The sequence below is a fragment of the Scyliorhinus torazame genome, chromosome 10, assembly GCF_047496885.1.
Source record: "Scyliorhinus torazame isolate Kashiwa2021f chromosome 10, sScyTor2.1, whole genome shotgun sequence".
Lineage (NCBI taxonomy): Eukaryota > Metazoa > Chordata > Chondrichthyes > Carcharhiniformes > Scyliorhinidae > Scyliorhinus > Scyliorhinus torazame.
Window position 1 is genome coordinate 200,692,927 of NC_092716.1, and position 18,734 is coordinate 200,711,660.

An 18,734-nucleotide genomic window follows, 5' to 3' on the forward strand; every position below is an offset into this window, starting at 1 on the left:
GGCCGGCGGAGTCCCTTCGGCCCCGGCTGGCGTGGCGCCAAAGGCCTTCCACACCAGCCAGCGGGGCGCCAACCACTCCGAGGCGGGCGTAGCCCATAAAGGTGCGGGCTTGGCCCCTAAAGGTGCGGATTCCTCCGCACCTTTGGGGTGGCCCGACGCCGGAGTGGTTCACGCCACTCCATCCCGCCGGGACCCCCACCCAGCCGGGTAGGGGAGAATCCCGCCCCAGGTTTGGCACAGCATTAAACATGAATTTCAAAAAAAAGGGTGAGGTATGAAAGAAACAACTTGACCAAAAAAAAACAATGTCAAAGCAAGAATTTGTAACTTTAAAATTTAAAATTAATTATAAATAAAGATGACCATCAGAGTGTGGAATGATGATGGTCTGTGTGTCCAGCCCACTCCCAGTCGCGGTGCTCATTCACCCTCACCCACTATGTGAGTGTGTGTTTGTCTGCTGAGGGTAATACGGCCCCGCCCCGGTTCTGGACACCAGCCCACTCCAGCTCCAGGCGTCAAACCGATTCCCAGGTCGGAGCTGAAGCAAGGCGAGTCGGCCCACAGGCAGCCTGTTGGACAAGTCTTTCTCAGAGTTTTATTTAGGTAGAATTATGTAGCGAATAACAAGGATAGATTACCTCCTGGGTAATCTCATTCTGCATAGTCAGGACTGCAAATGTAGTAATTTGGTTCATAAAGTTATGCATTTTATTTTCTCCTTTGTTTGTAAACCCTTTCCATTTTGGATCCTATCTCACTTTTTGCAACACTATGAATTCTACCCTTCCTCTTTTTTTGTTACAGCCCTAGAATGAAAATAGAGAAAACCTGACTGAATGTAATTCTTATCCACACAATATACAAAATTGGAGATACAATTGAATATTGGAGTTGCACTGAATAGAAGGATAACTTGATTGTAACAGATATTAATCTCTGGGAATGCCTAGTCAACAGGTTAATCCTGCTAGAATCCTATATATCTGTAGTTTACAAGACTTCATTGCTGTGAAAGCTATAGAAGAATAAGGCCTGTAACTTACAGAAAGATAATTCAATCCTCTGGATGTCAATTTTTTTATAGAATGAGACAGGAAAATGCGAATGACAGCGAAAGGACATGCAAACAAATGCATCCATGATTTTAACTTAATATGTGCCATATGCTGACTAGATTTAATGTGTGCCATATAGTGACAAGATAAAACTATGTCTGTATTTATGTGTGTATATCTACATATAAAAGAATAATGAAAGTGCACTTGCATTTCTATACTACATTTCATGACCTAAGGGTATTCCAAAGCACTTTACATTCAATTAAGTGCTTTTGAAGTGTCGGCATTGTCATAATGTAGAAAAAACAGCAGCAAATTTGCCCACAGCAGGCTGCTTCGGACAGCGGAAAGAGATTTTTTTTGGCTGATGTTGGTTGAGGGATAAATATTGTGGATAACTGCTCTGCCCTGGTCTTCAGAATAATGTCTTCAGATCTTTTACATCCACCTGAGAGAGCAAACAGATCTCAGTTTAACACCCTATGCGAAAGACAGCACCTCTGACAGTGCAGCACTCCCTCAATACTCCAATGGAGTGTCAGCCTAGAGTTTTGTGCTATCTGGATTGTAATTTAAATCCACAATCTTCTGACCCAGATGAGTCTGCAGCGAGCTGAACCATGCTGACAGACAGATGTTACACTCAATCATAGTTAACCATAGATGTCATAAAGGAAGACAACAAAGTGTCCTTTGGTTACCTCTGGTTGTCTGTTTTTGATATCCTATATTCAGTATAGACAGAATGAGTTGCTACTACATGTTTGTGCATTTGGTATTCAGTGATAAAGAGTGCAGCCCATTCCCAGCAGCCACCCAGCAACATGCAGACATTAACATTTCTGATTAGAGGTGACTTGAAGTAATATCTGCTACGCTTTAATAGAATGAATGAAAATATTAAGTTATAGGTCACACCACCCATTTTTAATGAGGAAAGGGGATTAATTACATTCGAACACTTCTGTTGTGTTTTCAGATTGCTCGAAATGTTTATCCTAATTGTTTGTGTGTCTCATAATATTCAACATTGCCCACCCCACCCCAACCCTACTTCACTCAAATTTTAAGCATTGCATTTCTGCTCAGTCCACAAATATTTTATGGCTAACGACTGAATAGTTCAGAAATGTAAACTTCTCAATTATTTACCATCTAAGTTCTGGCGCAAGTATGAAGTAAACTTTATTTATGCTCAGAATCTACTTTAAATTGCGCTGGTTAGGTCATAGTTCAGGTCTCTATGAGAATTAATTGCTTTTTTTATTGGCATTTTCAATTTTACATAGTGAAACTTTACGTCCGATATTTACAATTTATACAGTTCTTATGTACATACATTTTTTCTTGATATATCTTCTCTCCCCTTCCCCTCGCCTTACCCCCCCCCCCCCCCCCCTCTCCCTGACTACACCTGTGTCTGTCGTCGTCGTCCCCCTCCCCGTGATGTTTCCTGACAGAAGACCTTGTCGGCCAAGAGGTCTGTGTCCAGCCTCCATGTGGGGTGCTGTGCACGGCTCATCTCCAATCTCACATCCATACAGTGTGGAGCATGGTCGGAGACGACTATCGCAAAGTATTCTGCTCTTACTATTACTGGAAGCACCAATTTCCCCACTGCAAAGTCGCCGATTCGGGTGTATACTTTGTGGACCGATGAGAAGAATGAGAATTCCCTCCCACTGGGATGCAGGAACCGCCATGGTCCACCACCCCCGTCTGTTCCATGAATGATCCCAGCTCCCAATCATACCTGTCTTTTTCCCCATTCTGGGGTTTGATCAGTCAGTTAGCAGATCCTGTACACAGTTAAAGTCGCACATTGAACCTGTGTTGGTTAACAAAATAAGCAATTGGCATTCACTGGTTCATTCTTCAGTAAAATGCCTTGACCAATCAGAATCAAGCTGCCTAGTTTAAATTTCAAACAATGCTTGGCAGGTAACTGTCGGTCACCAGCAACTGGTGCATTCTCCATGGCAACACCTCTACCAATCAGAGTCCATTTCCCAACCAATCCTCACTCATACAGTATAAATTTGTAATTTCCCCTGACATTGGTATTCATGTGTATTGTTCTGATTAGTGCAAGATAAGGTTTGACAAAAAATGTCTCTTTCAGCAATATTCAAGTTCTGTTCGACCAAACTGTTATTCTTTATTTAGCTTGAACTAATGTTCTAGATCTATCTTGACTGTACTGTAACACTATATACTTCCATAAGTACACCTCCTTCCGTTTTTTTATATAAATTTTGAGTACCCAATTATTTTTTTCCAATTAAGGGCAATTTAGCGTGGCTAATCCACCTACCCTGCACATCTTTGGGTTGTGGGGATGAGACCCATGCAGACATAGGGAGAACGTGCAAACTCCACACGGACAGTGAGCTGGGGACGAGATTAAGCCCGGGTCCTCGGTGCCATGAGGCAGCAATGCTAACCACTTCGCCACCATGCTGCCCTAGGTCACCTCCTTCCTAGGTTCCTTTTTACTGTTTATGTAATATATAGATCCTGTAACTTGATGACACCGTGAATCACAGCAGCACGCTTATTTTCTGTAAAATAAGTTCTTGTTAATGCTGTGAGGTTTGCACACAGGCCTATAGCTGGGATGATATAGATCCAGCAATAATGCCAAATATCATCTTTGGAAGGAATGACTCTGATAAGTTGCACTGGATTTTGTGGCTATTTTAAATTCTTCACAGCCTAGTTCCTCTCTAATCATCATGCGGCCGCATTTGGAATATTGCATGCAATTCTGGTCGCCGCATTATAGGAAGGATGTGGAAGCATTGGAAAGGGTGCAGAGGAGATTTACCAGAATGTTGCCTGGTATGGAGGGAAGATCTTATGAGGGAAGGCTGAGGGACTTGAGGCTGTTTTTGTTAGAGAGAAGAAGGTTAAGAGGTGACTTAATTAAGGCATACAAGATGATCAGAGGGTTTGATAGGGTGGACAGTGAGAGCCTTTTTCCTCGGATGGTGATGTCTAGCACGAGGGGACATACCTTTAAATTGAGGGGTGATAGATATAGGACAGATGTCAGAGGTAGGTTCTTTACTCAGAGAGTAGTAAGGGCGTGGAATGCCCTGCCTGCAACAGTAGTGGACTCGCCAACACTAAGGGCATTCAAATGGTCATTGGATAGACATATGGACGATAAGGGAATAGTGTAGATGGGCTTTAGAGTGGTTTCACAGGTCGGTGCAACATCGAGGGCCGAAGGGCCTGTACTGCGCTGTAATGTTCTATGTTCTATCTGATTTGTATCCCATAATCCCAGTTCAGCTCTCCTTTTGGGAGTACTTACAAAAAAATGTTAAACATGTAACCTGAAGCAAGTGAGTATTGACTTTGTTGAAAGGGTTACAAGTTCAGATATTATGCCTGACTGATTTCCAAATTAATCCAAGGTGATGCTGATAAGAACAAGTATTGATCAGGTTCTAGAACTCAACCAATTTCTAGAACACAACAATGGGATGAGAGGAGAACTAGCTGAGGTAGACTGGGAGCAAAGACTTTATGGTGAAACAGTTGAGGAACAGTGGAGAACCTTCCAAGTGATTTTTCACAGTGCTCAGCAAAGGTTTATACCAACAAAAAGGAAGGACGGTAAAAAGAGGGAAAATCGACCGTGGATATCTAAGGAAATAAGGGAGAGTATCAAATTGAAGGAAAAAACATACAAAGTAGCAAAGATCAGTGGGAGACTAGAGGACTGGGAAATCTTTAGGGGGCAACAGAAAGCTACTAAAAAAGCTATAAAGAAGAGTAAGATAGATTATGAGAGTAAACTTGCTCAGAATATAAAAACAGATAGTAAAAGTTTCTACAAATACATAAAACAAAAAAGAGTGGCTAAGGTAAATATTGGTCCTTTAGAGGATGAGAAGGGAGATTTAATAATGGGAGATGAGGAAATGGCTGAGGAACTGAACAGGTTTTTTGGGTCGGTCTTCACAGTGGAAGACACAAATAACATGCCAGTGACTGATGGAAATGAGGCTATGACAGGTGAGGACCTTGAGAGGATTGTTATCACCAAGGAGGTAGTGATGGGCAAGCTAATGGGGCTAAAGGTAGACAAGTCTCCTGGACCTGATGGAATGCATCCCAGAGTGCTAAAAGAGATGGCTAGGGAAATTGCAAATGCACTAGTGATAATTTACCAAAATTCACTAGACTCTGGGGTGATCCCAGCGGATTGGATATTAGCAAACGTGACACCACTGTTTAAAAAAGGAGGTAGGCAGAAAGCGGGTAATTATAGGCCAGTGAGCTTAACTTTGGTAGTAGGGAAGATGCTGGAATCTATCATCAAGGAAGAAATAGCGAGGCATCTGGATGGAAATTGTCCCATTGGGCAGACGCAGCATGGGTTCATAAAGGGCAGGTCATGCCTAACTAATTTAGTGGAATTTTTTGAGGACATTAACAGTGCGGTAGATAACGGGGAGCCAATGGATGTGGTATATCTGGATTTCCATAAAGCCTTTGACAAGGTGCCACACAAAAGGTTGCTGCATAAGATAAAGATGCATGGCATTAAGGGGAAAGTATTAGCATGGATAGAGGATTGGTTAATTAATAGAAAGCAAAGAGTGGGGATTAATGGATGTTTTCTCTGGTTGGCAATCAGTAGCTCGTGGTGTCCCTCAGGGATCAGTGTTGGGCCCACAACTGTGCACAATTTACATAGATGATTTGGAGTTGGGGACCAAGGGCAATGTGTCCAAGTTTGCAGACGACACTAAGATAAGTGGTAAAGCAAAAAGTGCAGAGGATACTGGAAGTCTGAAGAGGGATTTGGATGGGCTAAGGTCTGGCAGATGGAATACAATGTTGACAAATGTGAGGTTATCCATTTTGGTAGGAATAACAGCAAAAGGGATTATTATTTAAATGATAAAATATTAAAACATGCTGCTGTGCAGAGAGACCTGGGTGTGCTAGTGCATGAGTCGCAAAAAGTTGGTTTACAGGTGCAACAGGTGATTAAGAAGGCAAATGGAATTTTGTCCTTCATTGCTAGAGGGATGGAGTTTAAGACTAGGGAGGTTCTGCTGCAATTGTATAAGCTGTTAGTGAGGCCACACCTGGAATATTGTGTTCAGCTTTGGTCTCCTTACTTGAGAAAGGACGTACTGGCACTGGAGAGTGTGCAGAGGAGATTCACTAGGTTAATCCCAGATCTGAAGGGGTTGGATTACGAGGCGAGGTTGAGTAGACTGGGACTGTACTCGTTGGAATTTAGAAGGATGAGGGGGGATCTTATAGAAACATATAAGATTATGAAGGGAATAGACAGGATAGATGCGGGCAGGTTGTTTCCACTGGCGTGTGAAAGCAGAACTAGGGGGCATAGCCTCAAAATAAGGGAAGAAGATTTAGGACTGAGTTTAGGAGGAACTTCTTCACCCAAAGGCAGTCGAGGCTCCTTCATTAAATGTTTTTAAGATAAAGATAGATAGTTTTTTGAAGAGTAAAGGGATTAAGGGTTATGGTGTTCAGGCCGGAAAGTGGAGCTGAGTCCACAAAAGATCAGCCATGATCTCATTGAATGGTGGAGCAGGCTCGAGGGGCCAGATGGCCTACTCCTGCTCCTAGTTCTTATATCCTGACATCAAGTTGAAGCAGGTTTTATAATGCCTCAACTCTGGTTTACTTGTAACACAGCAGTTTTGCACAGAATAATCCATAGGTAGGAGCACTTTATTAATCAGTGTTGTGATTATGATACAAATTATGAACTCATCTATGAAAGGTGTTAAATCCTTTAATAAATTGTCTTTTTTTCCAAATATGTAAATTATCCCCAGCTCTTGAAACATTCATAAATTTGTTGGTAAGACACGTCTTGTGATCTTTTTTGTGTCTTAGAATTGCTGGTAGAAGCTCAAGGCAGACATTTTATCTAAAGTTTTTTTCTCCAATGACATCATGAACAGCGCAGTGCATTATCCACAGTAATCTCTGATTGTGAATGCACTGAAACATCACAGGAGGAGAGCATAATATTCAAAATGTTGGTTTTGTGAGGGCCACGAAGAATCCAGCACGAGTTTTAAGGATACAAAGTAATAACATTTATTTACAATAACATATATATATACAGCAGCAGCAACTTCCCTTGCTGCACACTCCTTCCTGCTGGTTCCAAACTGGCCAGCTTTATTTATACTTGGAGTTTACTAATGATTTCTCCGCCGCCCTCATTGGGGAAGCTCATACTCCCACAGGATTGTGGGATTGTCATTAGTCCCCAGCCAATGGTAAGGAGGCAGGTTATAACAGTTGGCTTCCAGGCTGTAACCTGTAGCGCCATTGTATAGAATAGGACAAGAGATGATTAAGAAGAAGCCCTTGAGACAGTTACATCCCATCATAACATTGAAGCTAATGTCCTAGATTAGTGGAATGTACATCTGCTTTAAATCTGCCTGGATTAGTGGCTGCTGCTAAGAGGGCAGGCGGATGGCATGAATAATTGCAAATCCCTACCATAGCCCCTTTTTTGGGCTGTCCACTTGGACTTGTGAGCTACTGCCCTGGCAGGTTAACACTGTCTGACATTTTTCCCCTCCCCCTACAGGAAGCCGACATAAATCTCCTCCTGGTGCTTGCCCACCTGATGTAGTGGAGATTGAGCACTAAGTAAAGTGGAGGATCAGATGTGTGTCTGCACAATCCAAGAGCTAGTGATTAATACTTTAAGTGTTTCAGTATATGTATTGGTGGAATGTGTGAGCCTAGTTTCATCTTGGAATTTGGCAGCAAAATGTGTACATAAATACTCTAAAACTGCAGGCAGCAGATCCTACAGTGAGTAGTATGATTTGAGTTGAGGTATGAGGAACATATGAGCTGACTGAACGTGATGCTGGATTTTGTTTAGCTACATGTCAGAGGAGGTTACACTGTGCATATTATGTTCCTGCTGAAAGCTAATAATCAAATATGGAAATGATAGTTGATAAGTTTAAAGTGATATGTGTCCTCCTGCCTTCCCAAGGAAGTAAAATATTTTAAGCTTTTGTCCTGAGGCTGGTGGCCAAGTGACCTTGGATATCCACTTGTAAAATTGCCGTCCTCCTATTTTTTAGAAACAGAAAATGCTTGGAATTTAGACAGTAAGAGCATGACAGGATGCTTTTATTGAGCATGAGATAAAAATCAATGTTTGGGCAGTAGCTTCTTTTATTAGTGGTACTTAGGGGAAGCTCAGGAAGATCAAGTATATTCATTGGATTCCCCCACTAATTACAGGCTTGTTCAGGCCTTAGGAAGAGAGCAAAGTGCCGCATTATTCCATCATTGCCAGGAGGCTCAACCTGATCAGGTCAATGATTATTTCTTAACCCTTGTAACACATTTTATTATTGTATTCTGTTGACAGTCTAGGGAGTAAAAGTATTGTTCCTTGTGAATGGTGTTAGGCAGTTATAAAGGGCATTCTGTGCAGGTACACAAGAGTGAAGCAACAGGCGCTGCTTTGGCAATTTGCTTGAATCATTGAATCTTATCCATAACATACATAAGGATATATTACAGGTATGCATTTCTGTTAGTGGCCATTTAAAGATAGGATGACATGAGTTATATCACATTTTTACACACTGTAGCCAAGAAAAATTGAACTTTGCAGATATATTTTGATGTTTGATACCAATGCAAACTGACTAGCAGAACTGACTTCATAATATTGCTGAAGTTTAAAAACTAGGAACTTCTTCACAGTTTTTAGCAACATGGTTAACTAAGTTTTCAGTGACGCATAATGTTTGGAATGATTTTTTTTTATACTACATTCAATATATAAACATATAGAGCTGTCTTCAGGAGAGGATTTGTATTGCAATGGTGAAGTACTAGTTGTGTCAGGGCTATCACTGTGAAGTGGTTGCAATTTCAACTGATAAATTAATATCGTTAGAGAAGAATGTTGGCTCCCAGAGAGTCTGACCTGAAACTGCTCCTGGCACAAGTTGGCATTGCCAGATTTTTTTTATTTATTCACGGGATGTTGCCGTTGATGGCTGGGCCAGCATTCATTGCCCATCCCTGAGGACATTTAAGAGTCAATCATATTGCTGTGGATCTGGAGTCACATGTAGGCCAGACCAGGTAAGGATGACAGATTTCCTTCCCTAAGTGATATTAGTGAACTAGATGGATTTTTACAACAATGACTTCATGGTCACCTTTAGACATTTAATTCCAGATTTTTATTGAATTCAAATTTCACTATCTGCCATGGTGGGATTCGAACCCGGGTCCCCAGAGCAAGACTCAGGGTCTCTGGATTACTAGTCCAGCGCCAATACCACAAAGCCACTGCCTCCCCTTGGCAGTGCCAACCTGTGTCAGGGGCAGTTCTAAGGAGCTGCTGAGCATGTCCCTCTCCCCTGGGCCTAGACTTATCTTGCGCCCATGGGGGGCATCTGCTCGATTAAATCAAGTTTATCAAAACGTGTTTTAAACCTCGCCAACATGACGTCAAGTTGCCGAGGTTTGAATATTCAGTCGGGGGAAAATCATGTAACGGGGGCTCGCTAATTTTTATGTAAATGCATTAAAAAGTATTAAAATGAGGTTCTCCCTCATTAGGTTACCGGAAAATTGGGAAACGAGATCTCGCCGGTGAAAGTCTCGTTTCCCAATCCTCACGAGAATTTGCGCCCATGTTGCCATTCACACTGACACCGGGCGCGGGTGTAAAATCGCCTCTATAGTGTGTTAATAGCACAATCTAAATTAAACCTAACAATAGCACTGATCTTGAAGTTGCTTCAAAATAAGGTGAGTAAACTGAGAAAAAGATAGCTGAAGTATCAACGTGGCTCAGTTGTGGGAACTTGCCTCTTAGTCAGAAGGTTGTCATTTCCCCTCTTCCAGGTTGTGAATATAATACTTGGCTGATGCTTAAGTGCAATACTGAATATTGAGCAGTTGTATTGCTGTGGATAGTCTCTTGACCTAAGAAGTCAAACTGAGGCTGATTTCTGCTTGTCTTAGGCATTCTGGTGAACCAAAGGATCCCATGACACTATTCAAAGATGAGCAGGAAGACATCACATTTTCCTGACCAACATTGCTTCCTCAACTTAAATTAACAAAAACAAATTAACTGGTCATCAGTCTCATGTCAGATTTTGTGCTTCGTGCAAAATGACCACTATGTTTATGCAGGAAACGATCAATTGTTCTTCAAAGTATTTAGTTGTGTATATATATCACTTTGTGATGTTTCCTAGTATTCATAATATGATGCAGTGTGGAATGAGGTCATTCGGCCCCTTGTTCCAGTACCAACTCTTTGGTAGAGCTATCCATTTAATCCTCCTCCTCTCTAGTTCATAAAAAATGAAAGCAAAATACTGTGGATACTGGAAATCTGGAAAATAAACAAAGTACTGGGAAACTCAGGTCTCACAGCATTTGTGGAGGGAGAAACAGAGCTAACGTTCTGAGTCCAATATGACTCTTCATATTGATAAGATTCTTGATATTTATTTTCATAAGAGACATTTTGGAATTGAAATGTTGGTTCTGTTTCTCTCTCCTTAGATGCTGCCCATCTACTATGTTTTCCAGCACTTTGTTTTATCCCTGTAATCATCTCCTCTTTAACTATTTATCCAATTCTCCTCTGAATGTTCTAGTGATATGAGAAGCCAGGATGAAGCTGAGGCTTAAAACTATGTGACCTTATTAAGTTATTTTCCCCATCTCAAGAAACCTTTGAAACAAAGTTAATATTGCATAAGTACTGCTATTTACCAATGTAAACTTGCTAGGTTTTAACTATTTTACTCCTTTAAGGTAAGGCAGTATCTGTTTAGTTACTGGATGACAGAAAAGTCAAAAAAATATGTTCTTGGATCTATTCACAATGGTTGCTAGAAAGAGTAATAGAATAAAAATAAGACAGACCTTTTGCAGATAATACTTGCGGATCTACATAGAAACGCAAAGCCTATGTATGCATAGGTTATAACATCACATATGTGGGAAGGTATGTAATGTTGGGTGTTGCGATATTTTTGCATTTGGTTCCTCTATTTTAGTTCTTTTCCTGCCTCCACACTGTTACCTTAGGAGTCCCTCAGGAATCATTCTGGATTTGCTCTTCCTTGTCATCCACAACCACCACTTGGCACCATCAGCCACAGACATGGGGCCAACTTCTGCATAAATACCCACAATACTCTTTTCTACCTGCCCTCTTAATTTATAACTGATGGATGATAAAGCCAATTTATGAGTCATTACATTTAAAAAATCACCAGCGCCTCATATTTGTGACCGACAGCAAGAATTAACAATTTAAACCAAGCAAACTTAAAGCACTGATGCAAATTCACGCATCTAATAACAACCATATCAGGCTTTGTTCTCTCATCTGCAAGTAACAGTTCCAACTTTTCTAATCTGTGAGGCTCTAATAATCACCATTATCTCTGTTTCTGGGGCCATGCAACATTTTACTTTGCAATATTTGTCACTGAAATCCTCAGTGCAGAGAAAATGGATATCAGTCAGGTAGAAGCGTGTTGTGAAATGGTTTGTAAGCAAGTTCAGGAGACAAACAAGGTGCACATTTTTATTGAACTGTCCTAAGCAGCTGGGACACATAATATGTTAGGAGTGACATTTTTGTAACTGACTCTTTATAGTGCAGGTAAATGGTTAGCATTACTTGTCCAATATAAGCAGCAGCCAGTGATAAGCATAGTCAGTAAAAGTGGGGCAACTGTATCTCATTCTTTGACTCAGTGTCCATTTTTTTCTGATTACACCTCTGAAACTGAAACTTCTGAAATGTTTTTTTGTTAAAGGCAAGTTGCTGTTGAAGATAAAATTTACATCCAAGATTTTTCAACTGTTTCATATCTTTGATTTTCTCTGAAAGTCCAGTTGCCAATTCTTTGAGGGAATCTGGAGCAAAGTCATGGATCACTATCTTTCTCATGCGCATGCGTGGTTGCCGTTTTCTCCGAGTCCGCCCCGCAAGAAGATGTCAGACAGATCTTGCGGGGCTGAGGAAGAAAGGAGGTCCTCCTTCAGAGAGGACGGCCCGACGATCGATGGGCACCGATCGCGGGCCACACCCCATTTGAGGGCCCCTCCCCCCCCCCCCCCGGTGCAGGATCACCCCCCCCCCCCCCCCCCCAGCATTCCCGCGCTGTTCCCGCCGGCAGCGACCAGGTGTGGAAGGCGCTGGGGGGAACCCGCCATTTTGGGCTGGCCGCTCGGCCCATCCGGGCCTGAGAATAACAGGAGTGCCGGAGAATCGCCATTTTGGGTGTCTCGGGCGATTCTCCGGCCTGCACCGCGCGGAACTCGACGGGGCCGTTCTCGTCGCTTGGGAGAATCGCGGGAGGGCGTCAGACCGGCATCGCGGGAAAATTTGGCGACCCAGGCGATTCTCCCAACCGGCGCGGGAGCGGAGAATCGCGCCCAGAGTGTAGCACAAGGGACTTCAATGAGTATATGTTATAAATATGAAATTGCTTTAATTGCTGCATACACTTACACAGAGTAAAGTTGTCACACAGAGTAAAGTTTTCATGTACATCTGTGAGCAAAGGTTTTAAAGTGACTATCACTCTATCATTGATTAATTTAAGACCTGTTAGGCAGCAGGATTGCAGTGATGCATTTTGTTACCTTGGCAGATCGTTAGTTGAGTTGCAGAAAGTGTCCTGCAGCTTCATTCACAGGGTCAGTAGTCACTCAGTCAGTAGCACTTCTGCTTATGACACACAAGGTCGTGGGTCCACGTTCACCGCCTGAGACTTGAGCACATAAAATCAGGCTGGCACTCCTATGCAATACCAAAGGACTCCTTCATTGTTGGATAAGCAGTTAAACTGACGCCTTGTCTGCCCCCTCAGGTGAACTTTAAAAATCCCATAGCGCTATCCAAGGGAGTTCTCCCAGCATCTCTTAACCAATACCCATTTTATTGCTGTTTGTGGGAGCTCGCTGTGTCCATTTTGGCTGTCGTATTTCCTGTTTTACAACAGTGACTACTTCAAGAGGTATTTCATTGGTTGCAAAGTGCATTGGGGCATCCTACGGATGTGAAAGGCATTCATTAAAATTCAAAGTATGGCAAAAGTACCATTTTTGTAAAAGGCTAAATTAACATATCAAAGTACTATTGCCTTTGTAGTCTGAAGTCACATTTCCCCCACAAGGAAATCAAATGTTTGTATTAATTATTCTTTGCAATTTATATAATTTGATATTCTGAATCGTTCTTTGAAATAAAAATACCAACATTTTGAATTTTCTTTTCTGTCTCCCTCTCCTTTTAATAGAGACTGCATTTGCCTCCAGACTTGTCAGACACAGTGAGCCGATCAAGCAAACAGGATCTGGCAGAGTCAGCCAAACTGCTGAACGCAGGATGTGGTAGTGCAGCCAGAGGCAAGAAGCACCTGGACTTTTAGTGACTTTTATTGAACCATTTCATTCTGAATTCTCACCATATGCAAAGTGTGATTACGAATCATTGGTGTAACTTAACTGCAATAAATATTTTTGTCTAGATAATGAGCAAGAGTGTAAATCATTCAGCAAAACTAGAAATAAAAGGAGGGTTTTTTTTTTGGAATGTAGTTTGTGTTGCATTCTAATTGGTACTTATGCTCTATGTTAATAAGTTGACCAGATAATGGATTATGTACAGTATAATTCCCTGTTAACCTTTCATTGTTTACAAAAACAAATCAGGCCATAAAAATATTTATGTCTGTCAACGGATTAGAGAAAATAACCAAGGGAGCAAAGTTACATTTTGTTGAATAATTGTTTGGAAGAAATAAATTGCATCTCCCTCCGTTTTGAAGATACGGAGTTTACCCACATAGCAATGTAATTTATTCCAGGTGTGGGGCTTTTGGGAACTGTGACAAGGCACATCATTCTAAGTTATTCTTTGATATAACAATATTTTTTTAAAAATTAAGTTGCTTACAATTATTTGTTGATCACGTTGTTATCATGAAATAAATTGGATCCATTCCAAGTACTTGGATAATTTATGCAAACTTTGTGTCTAACATTAAGTTTTAAAAAAGTAAATGAATTCAAAATAACAACAAATTACATCTTCATTGTACAATATTCACCCTAGACATTTCACAGGAGTATTCCAGACGAAATTTGGCACAGAATAAGATAAGGAGAGATGGTTGGATCGGTGACCAAAAGCTTAGACAAAGAGGTTGGTTCAAAAAAGCATCTTAATGGAAGAGAAAGAGGTCAAGTGATTTCAAGGGGGAATTCCAGAGCTTGGGCCTAAGTAGGTGAAAATGTTTGACTGCCAATGGTGGAACTAAAATAAAATCAAGACTGCAGAAGGGGCTAGAATTGGATGAATGCTGAGACCTCAGAGGATTGCAGGAGGTGACAAACATAGGAAAAGGTGAGGCCATGAGAGGTATTAAAGTAGTTAGCTGTCCTTTTAAGCACATTAATGGCATTTTAAAAAAATAATCCTCAAATATTCCATTAATGAGAAAGCAAACAGTAGAAAACCCTTGTGCAAATTAACTTCCAAGACGAAGACAGCAGACAAGAAAATGAAATGAGGAATGACAGTGTCCCGGATCTGAGAGAGGCAGATCAGGACAGAGAGGAATAAAATGTGCTAAAATAATCTCTGCTGACACCTTCTTTGCAGGGCTGACATCTGCTGTGGACTTTCTGAATACACACATCATCATGGTGGCAAACTCCTACAACTGATGTTGCCATTTGCATCGGTTGTCAGTGTCCCACTTGTCATGATTGATGTTGAGTTCTTCCATGTCTCTTTGAGTGCATGCTTTAATCAGATCATTGAATACCCTGCTGGTCTCTTGGCACAGACTACCTCCCCAGAAAGAAAATGTATTCTTTTAAACCCCAACTGATTACCTGATGTACTTTCATGGAAGGAAACCTGTTGTCCTTACACAGTCTGCATTATGTATGATTCTCGATGACACAAATGTTTTTCACTTTTACCTGTCATCTGAAGTGGCCTAGAAAGTCTCACAGTTGTATAACTACCTTCTCAGGGTAGCTAGCGATGGACAAGAAACGCTACCCTGTCTACAAAGATCAAGACAAATCCAATCACCTCCCCACCATCCTACTCTTGACCATCATTAAAGTGGTGGAAGTTGTCGGCAGTTCTATTAAGTGTCCTAAGCTCACAAATAACCTTTTACCAAATGCTCAGTTTGGGTTCCACCACGAATACAGACTTCCTTGCCTCCAGCCCTGGTAAGGTGAGAGTGACACCCATGACATCAAGGCAGCATTTGACCGAGTGTGCATCAAGGAACCCTAGCAAAATGGAAATCAATGGGAAACAGGGAGAACTTTCCACTAGCTGGAGTAATGTCCAGCAAGACTGATGATTGTGGTTGTCAGAGATTAATCATTTCAGCCCCAAGATATCTCTGCTGGGGTTCCTCAGGATAGTGTTTTTGACCCAAATGATATTCAGCTGATTCAACAATGACCTTCCAGGGCAGCACCGTGGCACAGTGGGTTAACCCTGCTGCCTCACGGCGCTGAGGTCCCAGGTTCAGTCCCGGCTCTGGGTCACTGTCCGTGTGGAGTTTGCACATTCTCCCTGTGTTTGCGTGGGTTTCGCCCCCACAACCCAAAAAATGTGCAGGCTAGGTGGATTGAACACGCTAAATTGCCCCTTAATTGGAAAAAATGAATTGGGTACTTTAAATTTTAAAAAAACAATGACCTTCCCTCCACCATTAGGTCAGAGTGGAAATGTTTGCTGATGATCAGTGTTCAGTTCCATTTTCAATCTCAAATAATGAAACAATCCATGCCACTCATGAAGCAAAACCTAGAGAACATTCAGGCATAGGCTGTTAAGTGACAAGTAATAATTATGCTACACAAATGCTAAACAACAATATAATATAATAACTTTATTGTCACAAGTAGGCTTACATTAACACTGCAATGAAGCTACTGTGAAAATCCCCTAGTCGCCACATTCTGGCGCCTGTTCGGGTATACTGAGGGTGAATTCAGAATGTCCAATTCACCTAACAGCATGTATTTCGGGACTTGTGGAAGGAAACCGAGGCATCCGGAGGAAACCCATGCAGACACGGAGAGAATGTGCAGACTTCGCACAGACAGTGGCACAAGCCGGGAATCGAACCTGGGATCCTGGCGCTGTGAAGCAACAATGCTTGCCACTGTGCCGCCCTAAGGGAATCTTCCCTTGGCTTTCATGAGGAATACCATCGCTGAATCCCAAATATCAGCATCTAGGGTGTCACCATTGATCAGAAATTTAACTGAACCCAGGTACATGTAAATACTTTTGCAGCAAGATCAACTCAGAACTTGGGTATTCTGTGGTGAGTAACTCACCTAACTTTCCAAAGTCTGCCACTATCTTCTAAGTAAGGTGTATGATGGAATACTCTCCATTTTTCTGAATGAGTGGAGCGCCAACAACTCGAAGCTTGACAACATCCAGGCCAAAGTACTCCACTTTAGCATCCTCAATACTTAATTGAAGGAAATTTCTGTTCATCAAATACTAGCGCCTAAGCAGCCTGACCATTTAGCAACAATGGAGGATCGAGAGAGGTGAGGTAGAGTAGGATCTCGTCAGCATACATATGAGCGCTCACACCATTTTTAGATGATGCCGCTGAGGGCCATCATGTTGATATGAAATAGGAGGGGTCAGAGGTAATGGAGTTGTGATTCTCTGGCTACATTTAATAGAATGAGACTATGTGAGACCAGTCCCACCCAGCTGGATCATGGCGAAGTTTTGAGGAGGATGGTGTGGACAGTCGAGTCAAATGCCAGACCAAGAAGGATGAGGAAGTCTGGTATACATTTTGACACAATTACATAGGATGCCATTTGTAACTTTGATGAGAGTTAATTTGGTACTGTGGTAAGGGCAGAAACCAAATTGGAGGGCTTCAGATTTCCAGAAAGATGGGCATGATTTGAGAAGCAACAACAGATTCATGACTTTTGGAGAGGAAAGAGGGGTTGGTGATGGAGTGGTCGTTTGCAAGGATAGTGATGTCAAGAGTTTTGAGGAGAGGGATGGTGACGGCAGGTTTAAAAGAAAGAGGAATGAGACCTGAAGAGAGAGAACCATTAACAATATAAGTTTACACGGGGACCAAGTCGGAAAATTGGGTGATGAGTTTGGTGCAAATAGGGTCAAGGAAGCGGGACATGGGTTTCATGGGCAAGATGAGCTTGAAGATGGCATATGGGGAGATAGCAAAAAAACTCCAGAAAGATGTGAGTTCGGGGCTAGAGTAGCAGTGAACCTTTGAGAAGGCTTGGCCTGTTGGATCAATGGAACAGCTTGGCAAATGAACCAGATGGGAAGATCTCTTAGTGACAAAGAAGTTCATGAGCTCCTCGCACTTATTGTTGGAGGTGAAGTTAGAGGGGACAGGAGAAAGCTCATTACAATTTGTCAGATATCAATTCTAATATTTTGCTGCTGTTCATGGAATTCGATCAGATCTTAGTTACAGGAATAAGAAATCTATGCCAAATCTTATGCAGATCAGTATCTTTACACATTTCTCATGTACCTTCTCATTTGCAACCAAATTGATTGATGAAATATTCATAAATCTGGTATGGTCTAACCAGCCAAGCAGCATTGAATCACTACAACTTGTATATACCAACATATGATACTTTTATAACTATTCCAACATGCATCACAGGAGCATTAGCAAGAAAACAATTTGGAATGAACAGCTTGTTAACTCAGAATTATATTTTTAAAATCTACATCAATGTTTGGGCTTCAGTGTGTCCGTGCTGGACTGCACTGTGCTAAATGTTATGACTTATTCATTGCAAGTTTATGAATTCAATACTTTATTGAATCTTAGCTATCTTTGAATGCAGATGGCATCATTTCCTAACAATAAAATGTTAAATGTTATGCCAACATCCTTTTATTGTAAATCACCATATTAGTTATTAGCCGCGCACTCTGTGGCGGGATGGACATCACTGTCATTCAGAATCCTCTTCAGATTAGTGTGCTAGATATAACTGTCATTTTTGCTAGCAACCAAAGTCAAAACTGTCCATCATTGCCTGCCATTAGCTGTTTCTATATGCCTAACAGTACAGCATCACTCTTTATTTAACCAGAGATGATGCTTGTAATAACCTAATGCAGCTGTTGTATCTAAGTGCTATTTTAAGAATTGCTTTTTGTTTCAATTCAGCAGTAAATGATCGAGACTATATTATTACAACTCTTCAGGAATGATAAGTTCATAGAATCATAGAAAATACAGCATAGAAGGAGATGATTCAACCATTGTGCCTATGCTGCTCTTTGAAAGAGCTATCCAAAGAGTGCCATTCCCTTGCCCTGTCCCGTAAGCTCTTAAAATCTTCTGCTTCAAGCATTTATCTGAATGTTAAAAAAAAAAATTTAAGTAAAATGCAGTGCACAAACCATATGCAAATATTCTTAAAATGTATGAGTGCACAATGAAAGAAAATTTTTGAGCACAATAAGCAAAATTAAAATCAGAAAATAATGTAATTTAAAGATCGCACAATTGTTTGCACCAGCCACTGAGACATTAATTGAAGAAACTAGTTCCATGCTTA

General features: G+C 41.4%; 1 protein-coding gene across 2 annotated transcripts in view; it reads left to right on the forward strand.

Annotated features, from left to right (window-relative positions):
* The window catches only part of elp4 (elongator acetyltransferase complex subunit 4), a 500,372-nt gene extending 486,677 nt beyond the window's left edge, over positions 1–13,695 (forward strand). For both annotated transcript variants that reach the window (XR_011933067.1, XM_072466248.1), the window contains exon 10: positions 13,400–13,695. Coding sequence is in view for 1 of the 2 variants with exons in the window: in XM_072466248.1 (XP_072322349.1) it covers positions 13,400–13,531 (132 nt within the window). In the remaining variant the exon portion in view is untranslated. The remainder of the gene's footprint in view (positions 1–13,399) is intronic.
* Positions 13,696–18,734: the final 5,039 nt, after the last annotated feature.